Source organism: Electrona antarctica (genome assembly GCF_951216825.1).
Source record: "Electrona antarctica genome assembly, chromosome: 19".
NCBI classification, from domain to species: Eukaryota; Metazoa; Chordata; class Actinopteri; order Myctophiformes; family Myctophidae; genus Electrona; species Electrona antarctica.
Window position 1 is genome coordinate 15,771,731 of NC_136800.1, and position 16,547 is coordinate 15,788,277.

At 41.8% G+C, this 16,547-nt stretch overlaps 1 protein-coding gene across 1 annotated transcript; it reads right to left on the reverse strand.

The window, feature by feature from the left end:
- Window positions 1-3,243: 3,243 nt before the first annotated feature.
- Window positions 3,244-15,103, reverse strand: olfml2bb (olfactomedin-like 2Bb). The gene is made up of 9 exons (XM_079529424.1): window positions 14,231-15,103; window positions 11,105-11,377; window positions 10,369-10,476; window positions 9,529-9,702; window positions 8,988-9,234; window positions 6,792-7,349; window positions 6,200-6,376; window positions 4,707-4,903; window positions 3,244-4,226 (listed from the first exon to the last, which is right to left on the reverse strand). Exons 1-9 carry the CDS (start codon window positions 14,624-14,626, stop codon window positions 3,837-3,839), a joined length of 2,520 nt encoding a protein of 839 aa, XP_079385550.1. The 5' UTR covers window positions 14,627-15,103; the 3' UTR covers window positions 3,244-3,836.
- Window positions 15,104-16,547: the final 1,444 nt, after the last annotated feature.

Below are 16,547 nucleotides of genomic sequence, written 5' to 3' on the forward strand. Positions count from 1 at the left end.
AGAGAGAGAGAGAGAGAGAGACTCACACACAGACTGTCTGTCTGTCTGTCTGTCTGTCTGTCTGTCTGTCTGTCTGTCTGTCTGTCTGTCTGTCTGTCTGTCTGTCTTCAGACAGACAGACAGACAGACAGACAGACAGACAGACAGACAGACAGACAAAATAGAATTGACAGTAAGATAACTATATGGACAGAGAGAGGAGCAAATGGGGGCACAAGAAAGATAGCTAAAGCAACAGCAAGAAATTAGGGATTGATAGGAACGGGGAAGATTTAGATCTTGTTTGACAAAATGTGTGTTTGTGTGTACGGTATTTACCAATCACCTGGCTGTTTTATGAAAAACTTTATTATAAATTACAGTTAATACAAAAGAAATACATTTGAACTCCTAGCAGAGCAGTTGAAACAACCTTGTCTTGCTGATTCTCTTTTAACCACGTACAAGCAGGCACACTGCAAAAAACTCCTGTTAATTGAACTGTTGTGCAAGAGATTATTATTCGTGATAAATAACTATATTCCGAGGTTATCCCGTCTCTCCAGCTCTTTAGTAAACAGAAAATACATTTTCATTTTGGGATACAAACTTTATCCAATCAGGTGATATGACTCATACAGGATAAACAGGTACATTTGGTAAAACTGAAGCTGATTTATTAGTCCTCTCTCCTGTTTGGACCTAAAAATGTATTCTGTTTTCCAAAGAGTTGGAGAGATGGGCAGACCCCTCTGTTACTAAACAAACACCCTATAGCTAATAGCTATAGGGTGTTTGTTTAGTAACAGAGGGGTCTGCCCATCTACGACTTTCTTTTGTTAAAAAGATAATTTCAATAGCTATTGGCTATTTAAATTATCTTTTTAACAAAAAAAAGTCGTACCTTGCAGAATAAAGAGAGAATAAGAAAGTGTAGTTTACACTCTCTGAGTTAAATTAACACTCTTTTTGCAGTGCAGTGTTACGGAAATTATTTGATTGGAGCTTTTTCGATGGCTGTTTTATAGGACAGGTGTTCCTGTGTTGCTCAATACTGTAGGTTGAAAACGACGGTAACACTACAAGGACTCAAAGGGTTCTATTCCCCAATGAGACACAATGGGTAGATAGCATGGCAGGTAAACAGTGAACCAGCGCTGTGTATAGTATATCAATGGGGTGTGAGAATAAAGCTGTCATAGTTGTGGTGAATAATATACATTATACTTTGTTGCATGATCCTTACAAAACAATGTAAAGGAAGTAAATTTGACTTCTGGGTTCCATTTCCCTGTGAAGCTCAATAGCAATTACGTAATGAATTAATAGCAAACGGTTAGAGGGTTTGAACTCAAACTGAATCCAAACGATGATACGAAAGATTCATGTACTCATGGTACAGTTACTACAGTACGAAGTATTTATGTACGAACATGCAATGAGCTAAGCAGACATATACACAGTATAGAAACATACAGTCTCTGTTTATACAGGATAACAGACTGCTACTCTACCACACACAGGAATAAAGAGGCCGTTTTTTGTCACGCATGAAAGTATTTGACGCGTTCAGTGTTTACCTCCAGGTACGTCATGTTGCAACTTGCAAAGCAATAGTAGCCATAATTCTAGCCAAAGACTGTTTACTGACTAGAAATGCATTTGCTACTTGGCAAAATTAGCCTGCTAAACATTCTGTCAGGACATAGAGGTTATTGCAGATTTTGGTTGCCTTGTCTGGTCATATACTAATATAACCTAATGCATCGGTCAACACATCGTCGAGTAAAGATACAGAACAATACTTTATAATGTCCAAAAAGCCAAATATACTCTCTAGTGTTGTCAGACTAGTATCACTAAATCGCTACTGTGAAACTTGCCGAAACATGATGTTTCAGGGGTGAATGGCAAATACATACTAGCGTAATACTATATGTATGAAAATATGGAAAATACAAGCATCTACAGTACGTGGCTGCATCCAATCCTTGGTTGGTTTGCCTAGAGGCTACATGTGTGAATTAGTACAGACCTTAAAACATTACATTTAAAACAAAAACCTGTTCCATACAAATTGAGGAAACTGCTAATGCAGTTGCATGCCCTCTCTCAGTCATCACAGGGATATCCTGAAGTATGTAACTGTTACATCAATCTATAGATTCTTGCTCATACTCATGTATCTCTTTGCTGTGGGAGCTATAGAGATATAGCAGGGAAGCACTTAAAATCTGCACCAGAACGAGAAGCAAATTAGATAATTTGTGTATGTCTTCTTAAAACTACAACATTGTGTTGCTAGGGTGATCTTACCTATGAAGTCATGGCAGAATATTATCATGGAAACTGAGAACTGGTGGACAGCTGTTTGATAATCAAATGCAACAAGTTGGAACCATGCGGCTTCACTTCCAGTCTTCTCAGAAGGTTCATTGCAGTACTTCAAAGAAGAGGAAAGAGATATATGGGAAGTGATTGTGGCCAAGAAGATTGTGCCATGATTTAACTAAACACAACCATGAGTGCTTTAGTCTTGCCCAGAGTAATATAGTAAGAGAGTGGAGACACTAGCGTTGACTCCCATTGTAACAATGGAATGTGGACGTGCTCATTCTATCTCAATGGGATAGTTCCAGCCATAGGAGCAATGTTTGGAACTATAGCCCATAGGCACCCGCTTTGCGGCAAGATCAAAGCGTGTCACTACTCTCCTACTCTACACTCTGGTCTTGCCTAGCCAGACGATTGTTTGCCTAATGTGCCTGTCTGGTGAAATCAAAATTCAATGTTGGGGCTAAAACTGGAAAGACTTTTTTTGTCTAAATAACAGCACTGCAGAACCAATAGAAAACCTTGAGCGCAGGCCTTCATTTTTGGACAGTGCCATGATTTGTTTTCAAAGCAATGGTCGATATAGGTTTGTCAGGTTTGTTCTCATCGCTGTATTAGCCATAGAGTATATATATAATAGAGACTGAACTGGCGCGAAGCTCCGCCCCCCCAGCTATTCATGTCAGTGGAAGTTGCTCAGTGGCGTTTTGAAGCACCCGGAAGACTGCCGGAAGTCCCTCCCAGGACCTCAACTTTGAGGTCCTGAGTGACGTAGGGCAACCGAGCGCTCAACGTTAAAGCCCAGCTGCACGGGGTTTCCCGGTCATGAATCCACGGGTCCGCCTGTAGTCCCTCCTCCTACCACTAGGACCCAGAGCTTCAACGTTGGAAAGTCTGCCTGCCCCCTTGGTATTAGCCCATATTGAATTTAGATTTCCCCACAAAAATTAAAGCTGCCCCGGAACTTTTCGACCAAAGATGGAATGTCTGGTTAATTGAGAATAGTAGTGCTCATGAACTGGGGGAAAAGAACATTGACAAAACAAAACAAAAAAACAAATAAAAAGCCTACTTGTAATAAAAGTGGCTCATTAGGTATTGTGCAGAGCGTCATCTGAGGTTTATACAAGAAGTGCAACATGGTCTCATGCCACAGATGTTCGTTAAAACCACAAATACATTCATATTTTAAAGTCAAACTATAATTTTAACAAAATACAGCCCATGTTGGATGAAATTTGACTTTAAAGAAATTATTGACATTTATGGTTTTACGGACATTGATTTCCGGTGTCTTGACGTGAGGACAGGCTTCAAAACCATTTCGCATGATTGGACTGATCAACAGTCACTGTGACACAAAGTCCTAAAATATCTCTTCATTCTTCCATCTGTCTCTCTCCTCTCCCCTCTGTTTCATGCCACCTTACCATCCTAGCATACATACATCTCTTTGTGCCTCTGACCATACGTTCATCCGTTCATCCATCCTGTCTTTCCACCCAAGGGGTGTGTCTGTTGTGCTAATATGCGAAGATGACACCATAGGTCATCTGGTGTCCATTGTCCCATGCGTACAATTTCTTGTCCAATGGAGAGTAACTGAGCTGAGAGGTGTGTGCATGCATGTTTGTGAAGGCCAGACTGGGCATGGTGTGCGTGAGCGTGTGTGTGTCGAATGCGTAAGTCACGTTGGCGTAAATGCGTTCTGTGTTGTCCACCGCGTACAGCACGCCACACACCAGGAACGAGTCGCCATAACGGCCACGCCGCAGTCCCGTGCGGAAGCTCCGGATCGGTTGAAGGTCCCTGGGGCGGAGATGGGTGAGGAGCATTACCTCCTGGTGGAAGCCCTCTGTGTCCAGAGCCGGGTACAACAGCCACAGTCCTGACTCGTCAACAGCAAACTCCACCTGAGGTACAGAATCACAATCAGCTTTATTGTCACATCACAGTTTTTTAAGTAAATAAGTGGGTGAAATTTGTTTATGTGCATAGTGCCCATCGTGTCCTTCCAAGAAAAAAAAGGGAAGAAAAGGGGGGGGGGGGGGGGTGGAGCAGAGCTTTTACCACAAATTGTACACACACACACACACACACACACACACACACACACACACACACACACACACATTCATGGACCCATGTTGGACTATGGACTGTTAATTGTTTAATGTTAGCCTTGTGACTGCATCACATGCTAAATCTTGTACTCTCCCTCGCACGCACGCACGCACGCACGCACGCACGCACGCACGCACGCACGCACTCACTCACTCACTCACTCACTCACACACACACACACACACACACACACACACACTCTCTCTCTCTGTCTCTCTCTCTCTCAATCTCTCTCTCTCTCTCTCTCTCTCTCTCTCTCTCTCAACTACCTCTGTCTGTGTCCTGTGAACATGTTCCTCTAGTATAGCATCGTCCAGTGTGGTCCAGGCAGCTACATATCTGTGTCTCAGGTCATATCTGATAACATCCCTGCTGAAGGCACGGTTGTAGTAAAAGGCTCCATTAAACACAACGTGGCCGGTGCCAGTGAAACTGTAGGGCAGCTTGTAGGTGTTACTGGCCTGGCCTGAGAGAAAGAAACGTATATACCCTTAGAACTCTACAGGCTGATTAGCACATACATTATGTGACTTATGCTCCATAGCAAAAATAAAACCGTGCTTATTATGAGTGAAATCAATATTGTGATGTTTATGAATATTCATAAGGATAAGGTTTTTAAATAAAGTTTCCACTTCCATAGTTATTGAAAACAGCAGCCTGCTGTCAGGAAATAAAAGACCAATCAATTGACTAATCAGTATCGAGCTTTCAGCAGTAATAAGTCTCCAAGCTAATTCGGTTCCATTTGGTTCCATTTGTACACTCTCAGAGTTAAGGGGGTTCTTGCAAATAAAACATTTGAGAACCACTAGAGTACTAGTAGGAATCCTAAAACATTTGAGAACCACTAGAGTACTAGTAGGAATCCTAATGTGTCGTAGTGTCGTAGTAAATCAGTGTAATACATATTCTAATGTGCCATAGTGTCGTAGTAAATCAGTGTAATACATATTCTAATGTGCCATAGTGTCGTAGTAAATCAGTGTAATACATATTCTAATGTACCATAGTGTCGTAGTAAATCAGTGTAATACATATTCTAATGTGCCATAGTGTCGTAGTAAATCAGTGTAATACATATTCTAATGTGCCATAGTGTCGTAGTAAATCAGTGTAATACATATTCTAATGTACCATAGTGTCGTAGTAAATCAGTGTAATACATATTCTAATGTACCATAGTGTCGTAGTAAATCAGTGTAATACATATTCTAATGTGCCATAGTGTCGTAGTAAATCAGTGTAATACATATTCTAATGTGCCATAGTGTCGTAGTAAATCAGTGTAATACATATTCCGAAGAAAGAAAACCTGGAGACTTGACATGTATTATGATCAAAATAAGAACATTATAATTGTGTGTTAAAAACAAAATAAAACATTTGCCACGGACAAGAACAAGTCTTTGCCACGGACACATTTGTCCGTGTACGGACAAATTGATGACCCCTGATTGGTAGCCATGACGGATGTTTTGGAATGTCTTTGTGTTCTGATTGGGAAAGTAGCAACGTTATTATTTTCGGTTCTCGGGGGACATAGACCTATGACACGTGTCCAACAATACCCTGCTCAATTATTACTGTTCCTCAGTGAGCACTCAGTGGTGAGACATTTTGTCTGTAGTGGTAGGGTACTGAACAGTAACTTTACAATTTCCACAATGCCCACAAACCTATATTATCTAACCAATCTTCTATTCTTACTACTACTATATCCATAAAATACACATGCATGCACACACACACATTCCTGTACCTGATTTGAAGGTTTCCATATCTCTGAATTCCTGGAGGTTATTACCATAGTGACCATTAGTAGTGTAGATCACGCTGCCATGTCCACGAGCATCTTTCATCCAGGCTCCATCACTACTGCCAAAGGAGTTCTGTTGGACTGGTTCTGAGATGCTGGCTACAGTGTCCTTACACACTCCTACACGTATGTGCGACACACACACACACACACACACACACACACACACACACACACACACACACACACACACACACACACACACACACACAAACACAAACACTTGTTCACAGGAAACGACTTCCACCAGTTACATTTTTGATATTACTTTTAACACAACAACCATGTTGAATGTGCGTGTGTGTGTGTGTGTGCGTGTGCGTGTGCGTGTGTGTGTGTGTGTGTGTGTGTGTGCGTGCGTGCGCGCACAAGCAAGCAAGCGTGCATGTTTGTGAGTGGGTTAGCCTGTCTTTCTATCTTTCTAAATGCATTTACCGGTATATATCTTCCGCTTTGATATATGACTGTATAATACAATGTGTATGCTTATGTATACTGTATATAATACAATGTTTGTGTACATGTGTCTATATACCAGGTTTTTTGGTAGTTGCTGGTTTGTCTGCAGGGCTCTCTGTCCAGCTAAGTCGGCTTTTAGTTCCCCCGAGGGATTCCGTTGCAGTGGACAACGCATCAAGGGGTGGGGCAACACCAGCTGCAAAGGGCGGAGCATTGGCTTGTGTGACAGGAGGAGGGGTAGCTGAACTGTTTGGGGGCTGTGTAGTAGTTGTCATAGTACTTTGTTTAGTAGTAGTAGTTGTCGTCGTAGTAGTTGTTGTCACTACTTTTGTGGTACTTGGTTTAGTGGTAGTGGCTTTTTTTGTCGTAGTGGCAGGTTTGGTCGTGGTCGTAGAAGGCTTTGTCGTTTTTGGTGTAGTAGTCAATTTGGTAGTTGGTTTGATGGTGGTAGTTAAGGTTGTAGATCGGGTTGGAGCATAGGTGGTTGGGGGCAGATCTGGTCTCCCTGCAGAGCCGTGGGTGGATGGCTTTCGGGTAATGATAGTGGATGGCCTGGGTTTCTGGGTAGACAGAGGCAGCTGGTCCGAGACCAGCAAGTCCACTGAAGCATCTCTACTTATGGTCTTTTTACTGGCTGGAAAGGAGATGGAGGAGGGAGAGAGAAGGGGAGAGGTTTCCAATGTTAAACCATTCCTTCAAGCTGTTTTCATAATGTTAACCCTTATTTTATTTTACAGTAGTTATACTGTAATATTCAGATGTATGTTGGTTACTTGTTCACATAATAGATAGACATATTGTTTGCTTGACCACAAATGCTAAGAATGATGTTTTTAGACAGATACTAGGTTTGTTGTTGATCCCTAGTTACTTTGTAGCACTTCATTGTTTTCTTTACACTCTAATTACTTAAACATGTATTTAACCTGTTGTTTGTTGACTATGGGGTTCATGCCATTTACTATGATCTTGCAACATGTACAGGGTCTACAAAACAATCAACATTTGGATGTAACATAAAAAACAAAGAATAAGACAACCACAAGAAAAAATAACAAACAAAACAACAAAACAAACAAACAAAAAACTGGGGAAAAAACAACAAAAAACAAAACACTAACAGACAAAAGCATAAAGTTCATACTTGGATCCCTAATCGTTCACTTATACATTTCACATTAGCATTTTATTCAATTCTTCAGCATAGAATATCGCCTGTTTAAGCCTTTTTTTTAATTGAATTAGATTTACACTTTGTTTTAAATTCTCGGACAAGCCATTCCACAGCTTCACCCCACGAACAGAAATACACATGCTCTTCAAAGTAGTGCCAACCCTTGGTTGTTTAAAGTTAAGTTCACCTCTCAGCTCATACCTACAATCCCTATCCCTAAACCTATAAATATAAATAAAAATCAGACCCGTCTGAAGTGAGTGGTCCTGTACTGTACTTGTGCTGTGCTGTGCTGTGCTGTGCTGTGCTGTGCTGTGCTGTGCTGTGCTGTACTGTACTGTACTGTACTGTACAAGCCCTCCTCCCTGGCATGTGTGTGTCTGTGTCTGTGTGTTAGGCTGTGCTAGGACTGACAGACCCAGGGACCCAGGGACAGACCCAGGGACACACATAGCTGTCTATAGGAGTGGTTGCACAACTCATCCTCAAATTATACAAGCCTGTTACAGCCTGTTTGGAAAACTTGATGGGCAGTTGGGCACCTAAATGTATCGGTCAGTATGCAGGCTGCAAAGCCTTCTGTAAGCAATTGGAGTAGAAGTCAACACTCCCTGTGTAATATTACTTCACAAACACGAGCCAATGGAAACTGCCTGGCTGTATGTACCATGGTGGTCTGTCAGTCTTTAAAGTTCTGCCATCATATTTTTCCTTGTTTACAACTGAAATGATGTCGAGTTGCATGCAGTACAGTAGTATTAGTAAAACACATACAGTAAGGAAAACTCATTGCCAGATTGGACACTACATTGAACAATTTATTTGAACAATTTCAAATGTTTTTGTAAAATAGTACAAAACACTTAAAAAAGGTTTAGGCATGGCCTGGGCCGGCCGGTCCAGGCACCTAGGCTGGTAATCCTGACAGCCTGACAGCGTGTCGTGGGTCTATCAATAAAGGCAAAAAGACCCAACAAATATCTTACCCCTTAGGTAAGGGGTAAGGTGGTGGCATGCAAGATAGGGCCCTATGCACAGCCATCTTTATTGTAATATGGACATTGTTGAAATGCTCTGGTTGAGAGAGTATCAACTTACTGTTCTCTGCTCTTCCTCTCTTCTCCTCCTCCTGCTCCCCTTGTTGGCTCTCTCCCTCTGCCTTATAGAAGGTCACGCCCCTGATCACCATGCTATTCTTGTCTCTGATTGGCTGCTGTGATTCCGTCTTGTTTTTGCTAGGCTGCTGAGTTCCCGTTTTGTTTCTCATTGGCTGCTGAGGCTCCAGGCCGTCCTGTGATTGGCTCTTCTTCGGCTGGCCTCCCACAAAGCGCTCCTCATAATTCTTCTGCAACAGGATGAGATGAGGCGAGATTAGGTGAGGTGAGGTGAGGTGAGGTTAGGTTAGGTTAGGTTAGGTTAGGTTAGGTTAGGTTAGGTTAGGTTAGGTTAGGTTAGGTTAGGTTAGGTTAGGTTAGGTTCAATGCCAGCTTAATGGAAGGGCTTTAGGTGCTGCAGCACAGGGCACCAAACTTGGGGGTCAAATGAGATAAGAGAAGCAGGTAAACAGTTTAACAAACAGACAGATGGGTAGTAAACAGATGAACAGATGTTACGATACAGGGACATACAGTATATGTACCTGTGTGTTGGTATAGACAGCAGCGCTTTCTTTCTGTCCGGAACGATCCGAATCGCTCAGTTTCTTCTTCTTCTTCTGCTGTATTCGCTTCTCCTTCTCTTTTTCCTTCTCCTTCGTTTTCTCCTTCACTCGTTCTTTCTCCCTCATTCTCTCTGTGAAGTTGCCAGAGAAAGCCTGGAGAGAGCAGAATAACACAGAATGAAGACCAGGCATTAAAGTCAAGTCAACACTGAACACACGTTAAATCATAGATTATAGACAAGCGTTACAGAGCAGAGTGAAGAGTAGGCTAGAGTAGAATAAAGCAGAATAGACTAAATCTTTATAATCCCCAAGGGGGAAATTTACATTGGAGCAGACATTAAAAGATTAAAAAATATTTTTTAATTTTCTTTCACCCTTTGAGAGCATAATATTATGACAAGCATTTTCGTCTTACACAAACATTAAATTCCCATTGACAATGAATGGAGAATGTACGTCATATGTGGATTGTGGACGAGAAAACCGACATGTTACGTCATGATGATGTACGATTATAAGAGCGCCCCTCACTTCACAGTTTACACGGGTGTGATTTTTACTTTGTGAACTGACGGGACATCTAGGCGGGTGATGGTACTCGACAATTGCCAGAATATGTGCTTATAGAAGACGGATAAAAGACGTGCGGACACCGGACAGCCGGTGTTTGAAGGTTGGAAACATGGAGGTATGACAGAAAGCTAGGTTCGTTCAAAATCCGCCCCAACTTAAATACTCCAAAACACATTACATTTCATCTTTAAAATCATTAAAATAGACGACCATTACAAGACACGTGTGTGTGCATGCATGTACCTTCTCCATGTTGTCTACTCTGGTCAGTAGTTTGGTGGTGACAGAGTGAAGCTTCAGCAAGTCCATTCCATACAGAGAGCCTTCCAGCAGGTCAAGTATGGCAGCGAGCTATAAACACACACACACACACACACACACACACACACACACACACACACACACACACACACACACACACACACACACACACACACACACACACACACACACACACACACACTGTTTTACTTAGACATGACAGACAGCACATAAACTGAGGTAGAGAAAGTGGAAGACATGCAACGTTTTCACCCCCTATCTGGTCATCTGCCGACATGCCTCACATTAATCATTTTGCATGTGCAAGTTGTTACATAGGACAGCTGTTACCTAGCAAGGCTATCTCTAAACAAGTTCAATGTGACCTGTTGTTTGCCAGCCCAGAGCGGCTGAGTTTCCCGGCAACAGTCTCTGATTAACTGGACATCAGCTGGTTGACTGTCTGGCTGACTCAGCCTTTGGGCATGTATGTGTACCTGTAAGTAGTAAGTAGGCTGCTGTACCTTTTTATTTGCCCTGTAATCTGTTTTTCACTGCTGTATTGTCTTTGGTGCCATCTGTGTGTGCACCCCAAATTGCCCCAGCGGGACCAATAAAGGACTTATCTTATTTTAGGCTACACTCAGTGCATGCATGCGTGTGTGAGAGAGAGTTTGTGTGTAGCCTATCTGTGTTCCTAGCCTATCTGTGTTCCTACCTTAATATCATCTTTGGCAGCTTCCTGTAGTTTTTTAAACCTGTACTCTCCTTCACAGGGGTTCACAGCTGACGGTGGGGCCAAACACACACACTTTTTGCAGTCTGTTCCCTTGGTGACCGTCTCCACAGTGTAGAAATCCTTGAGAGGCGTGGTAGGGTCATCGTCATGGATGCGGTCGCAGGCAGCGCGTTTGATCGGTCGGACGATACAGCGACACACACAGTCAGACCCTGAAGAAATGGTCTTAACCTTGTCATAGTCACCTAGCAACTGGGGGAAGACAAGAGGGCATTTATTCACAGCATCTTTCTGCCTCATTTTATGACATGCTCAAACATAAGTAATCTACTTCTGGTCTCAATTTACCACTCCAAAGCTAATTCTGTTGAGTACAAATGTGACTCTTGTCTTGTCAAATAAAATAAATATTTTACTTTGTGTCAGCTTTGAAGTGTAAGTAATTCAAAAGTAACAGTAATGATCGAGCTAATGAATCAGATTCCATTCATGAATACAATTCTGAAGAAGAAATAAAATACATTTTAGAGGTTACCTTTCCAGAGAATTACAGTACATTTCAAGCACAACTCAATACAAAACTGTAACTGTGGACGACACCATAAAGTATTGTTTACAATAGGGCCCACGATGTTCAATTCATCATAACAATTAGAGACATACAAATATACTCTTCTATATAGCTAAAATCAGGAAATCATCATAGAGGAGGTAAAAAGGGAAAGAAAAAAACATATACAGTGAAGGGGAAAAAGGGGTGGGTTGTGGATTCAGGTTTTACGGGGGCCAGTTTCGAATTGCAGCCGTCTGTAGGTGCCCTTTGAGAGCAGTTTTGAAGGAGTCAAGGGATTCACATGTCTTAATGACTGTTGGTAATGCGTTCCACATTTTAGTGGCATAGGAGCAAAAATAAATTAGTCCCTTGTTTGTGCCGAATCTGGGTTGCACATGGTTTGTTGAGCTCCCTCTGGTGTTATGGGTGTGGACTTCGTTGACATTAAGGAAGTATTTAGACATTTAGACAAGATACATACATGGGTATCTTGGTGCTATATCGAATCTTGTGGACCCATTTCAAGATGCTGTACTCTGTCGTCAACTCTAAGCCATTCCAGTCTGTCAAAATGGGCAGGGGTGAGGTGGGTTCGAGGAGTGAGGCCAAGTAGTAACCTGACCAGTTTGTTTTGGGAAGTCTGGAGCCTTGTTTTAAGGGCCTTAGGTGCTGTGGTACCAAGAGGTGCATGCATAGTCATAGAGCACCGAAGTCCTGACGTTACTGTCAGTAGAGGGCGTCAGTCCCCAGGTTTGTGTACTTTTTATTTGCATTGTAATCTCCATAGGGGGATTTTAGATCGCCTCATATGAGAACTGTGTTTGAAAAATAAACCCCCAGCCTTTTCACTCATATGGATATGAAGCATCGACTGAAGGTGGAACTGTACAAATATACCCAAAGAGTAACAAAATAAGCGTTAGAAACGATTCAAACAACCCAGAGACTACATTTCCGGGTAGGCAGGGTGGCTGCATCTGCCTGTCGCACAACAGAAACCGAATGTTAATTACGTTTATTTTTATTTAAGTGGTTAGTACGAGTCGAGTCACCACCAGTTGAGCTTACGTCAACGAGGAATCTCAGGAACGCAATGTGTTGACAGCTGGGTATGACTTATATTAGCAGCGACATTGCCTTCATATGTAGTTTCAAGGCTTTTGCGGCCACATTAATTCCATTTTCTCCAGAAACTGGCTGTATCAAATATGAATGGACATCATTAACGACGCACAGCCACTCCCCTGACAGAAAGGCCGGGGTGGTCGGTTTATTTTTCAAACACAGTTCTTATATGAAGCGACCTAAAATCGCCCTATGGAGATTTCACTGCAAATAAAAAAATACATGAACCTGTGTATAGGCGCCCTCTACTGAAAGTGACGTCAGACTTCGGTGCTCTATAGAAACCTTGTACTAGGGCTCCCGTTAGGGTCTTCAAGGTGTTTTTGTTGACCAGTGAGGAGATCCTGTATAGGAATCTTGTTCTTTGGTTGACTTTTTTGATTATGTTGGTGGCCATTTTATCACCAGAAAGTTTTGCCTCCAGGATGGAACCTAGGTAGGTAATTTCATCTTTTTGTGTGATAATATTGTCACCCACTCTAATCAAGAAGTCATCAGCATTGCTGAGATTACTATTTGAACCAAAGAGAATGGATTCAGTTTTTCCCAGGTGTAAAGATAGTTTGTTATCAGCGAGCCGGGTGCAGATTCTACCGAGCTCAGAGCTGAGGGCCTTTTCAACCTGCAGCTTGTTCCTGTCCGAGACCAGCAGTGCTGAGTCCTCTGCGAACAGGAACAAGTTGCAGTCACAAGCTGATGTAATGTCGTTAACATATATTAGGATAACAGTAAAGGCCCTAGTAGGCCTAAGTAACATAAGTTTCATACACATGGCAGGGCAGTCTACTGTGCGTTACATTTCACATAATTTCCTGTTAGACTTTGTTTGAGTAGCCTACTACTACTACTACTACTACTACTATAGTAGTAGTAGTAGTATACTACTACTACTACAGTAGGCTGACCGTAAGCTCTCCCAGCCCCAGGAGTGGACCAGTGTGTAGCCATGAAGAAGAGACAACACATTTAACTCTATCAGGAAATGAGTGACCTAGTGTACACACTCCAGTAAATTCACATGTCTACAAGTATCAAGTAAGAATAATCAAAGGAACTAATTTTCTCAGCAGTGTGATTATCATAATTATGCATTGTTAGGCATACGCATATGGCTGGGCGTACGCAGAGCCTCACTCTATGGCTCTGGGCGTACGCAGCTTGGAGATTGCCAATCATCACGCTGATAGGTGGAGAATGGAGAATTACCAGATAATTACGCGCCCATTTCTTTGTGCGTACATTCTGTGCGTAAAAGGCACACACAGCCGCTCAATAAGCTAGCGTACTGTATGTCAGAGGACGACAGCCGTAAGAAATGTAGTGCAACTGTGCAAGGCCAGCGTCTGTATGGGTTAACATTGGTAGTGCCTGCGCAAATGTTCAATTTGCCTGTGGTTTGATTCATGGTTTGTTTATAAGCTACTCACCTGGGTCATAATGTTCTCTTGGTTGTCCACCTCATCCTCCAGGGTATCTGTAGTTGGCTGCTGCTCTCCCATCCCCGCTTGAGAGACTGCTATTCCCTCTGTATTAACCCCGACCTGAGCATCCGTCCTTCGTTTCTGAAGTTCTCCATGTTGGGTATCTTTCCCTGTAGCCTCGATATTCATATCCTTCCCAATGGCCCTTGCCCTTCCCTCATTTGCCACGACTTCAGCCACCGTCGGCGGAGTTTGCTGTTCTATTGCAGTTTTCTCCTGGGTAAACTGAGCTGCTCCCTTCACTTCCACACCACCGAGCACAGAACGCACTCCACTGTCCGAAGCGCAACATAAAACCAACAACCAAAAAGTACGCCACATCCTACAGGAGCATCCAATCATGGACAACAGTGAATATAACTCAATCTTCGCAATCAGTTTTGATAGATCAACTGACAGTTCAGCAGTCAGGTTTTCGCAGAAGCCGCTGCAGAATGAATGAACTCCAGTTCAAAACAAAATCAACGTATGCACTCCACAAGCACTGTCACATCGAAAATATTCCCACAATTAAAGAGGCCTGTTAATGAACACAAGAAATGTTTAAAATAATCCAATTTGAGTTTTAATTCCAGCTCTCTGAACGACTGACGACGATGAATGAACCGGCGGCATGAGGTTTGGGGTTTAACTTCTACTATGTAATTTTCAACTTCTGTGATCTGTCATTCTCCCTTGCTCCACGAACAGACATTACTTCAGTCTATTTTAACTAATACAATCCACGTGTGCTGACTGAGCTCTGTAACATTTTTCATTACATAATTCCCTTATGATAAATGCCGACGTTGTAAATTGAGCTAGTGGAAGGATAGTTCTCTATACCTACTAGTCGAAACAGCTAGAGATGAGTTTGGGGTGACAAGGAGGGGGCAAAGAAATGTGCGAGGGGGGAGGAGGAGGTAGGTAGGTAGACATGGAGAGACAGAAAGAGATGGAGAAGCACAGAGAAAGCCTGCAGAGGAAGATCCAGTTGGGAAAAGGGGGAGGGTAGAACGAGAAAACATGAACAATGGCTAGTTTGTTGCTTCCATATCATGCCAGTAAAGCTGCAAACCATATTGGATTTAAACAAATGTATGGGTATTGGGTATACCTATTGAATTTAGAAAGAGAGTGATTAAGAGATGGAAAAGAGTAGCCTATGGAAAGAAGGGGTGTGGTTTTGTATGGTCATAACCACCTCTGGGTAGAAATATTCAACAAGGCCACACATTATATAACTGGGCCATTCATCAAAATTATTAGGCTAAAGAGCACATGCTTGCCTTGGACTGCCTGTTGTGCTTTTCCTGGAAGGAAGCTGGTTTGGCAACTTTGGCTTATGTGCAGCATGATATACTCTTGAAGGTTAGGTTAACCTACTCCTACTTTACATACCCTATGCAGAGGCAAAACTTTACAGGCTACAGTTATAGTATCATTGTAGAGATGGTAGAAGACCATAGTTTATAAAGCTGTAGGGGAGAACGGGGTAAGATGAAACACTTTTTGCTTAAGTTGTCCTGGAAGCAATTAAGGCAAAATGAGATGGCAGTAAAATCTAAGGATCTACCCATATTTCAGGATGTCTTCTATCAATTGAAATGATGAGTAAGCATCTATGACAAAGGGCCATGGAAATATGACCTTTTAAAAAAAAAAAGTGGTCATGTGGCTCAATTTGCCCCAGGTAAGGGGTAAGTTGATCCAAGTCGAGGGGCAAGTCGAACCACATGATATTTTAATGTTAAAAGCTTAAACTTGAACAGATAATGTATTCACTTTTCACAGTTTTCCTTTTGCAAATAGTCTTATTTATTTGTTTATTTATTACTTAAACAATATTAAGACAATTAAATAAAGTTTGTTATTCAGAACCTTATATTTGCAATATTGTTAATACAATATTGCAAACTTCTCTTAAATGAGTATGTACATGCAAATTAAAGGTCATTCAGTATAATTTGAGTAGCAAAGACTTAATAAAAAAATATGAATAGTGATTCCCATTGACTCAATTTACCCCCGGACATTGGCTCATCTTACCCATAGCCACCATTTTAGAAAACTGACTAGAATAAGCTACTTCAGACAATTTAATTGCTAAATGATTCACATGGTTCTATCCATTGGCAAATCATCAACGTGTATGATATTACATTTTAGACCTAGGTACATTTTGCTTTGTATAACAGTCATTTTACATGTGTCGAAATTTTACTTTGACCGACAAAAACAGTTTTTTGTGTAAAAGAATGTTTTCTACTTTCTACTTTATGTG

Excerpts from the sequence above, each read along its gene's own strand:
- olfml2bb (XM_079529424.1), bottom strand. The coding sequence starts at position 14,626 with ATGATTGGATGCTCCTGTAGGATGTGGCGTACTTTTTGGTTGTTGGTT. Across the intron at positions 11,378-14,230 it reads AAGAGAACATTATGACCCAG|TTGCTAGGTGACTATGACAA; the intron begins GTGAGTAGCTTA and ends GTCTTCCCCCAG. Across the intron at positions 4,227-4,706 it reads TTCACAGGACACAGACAGAG|GTGGAGTTTGCTGTTGACGA; the intron begins GTAGTTGAGAGA and ends TCTGTACCTCAG.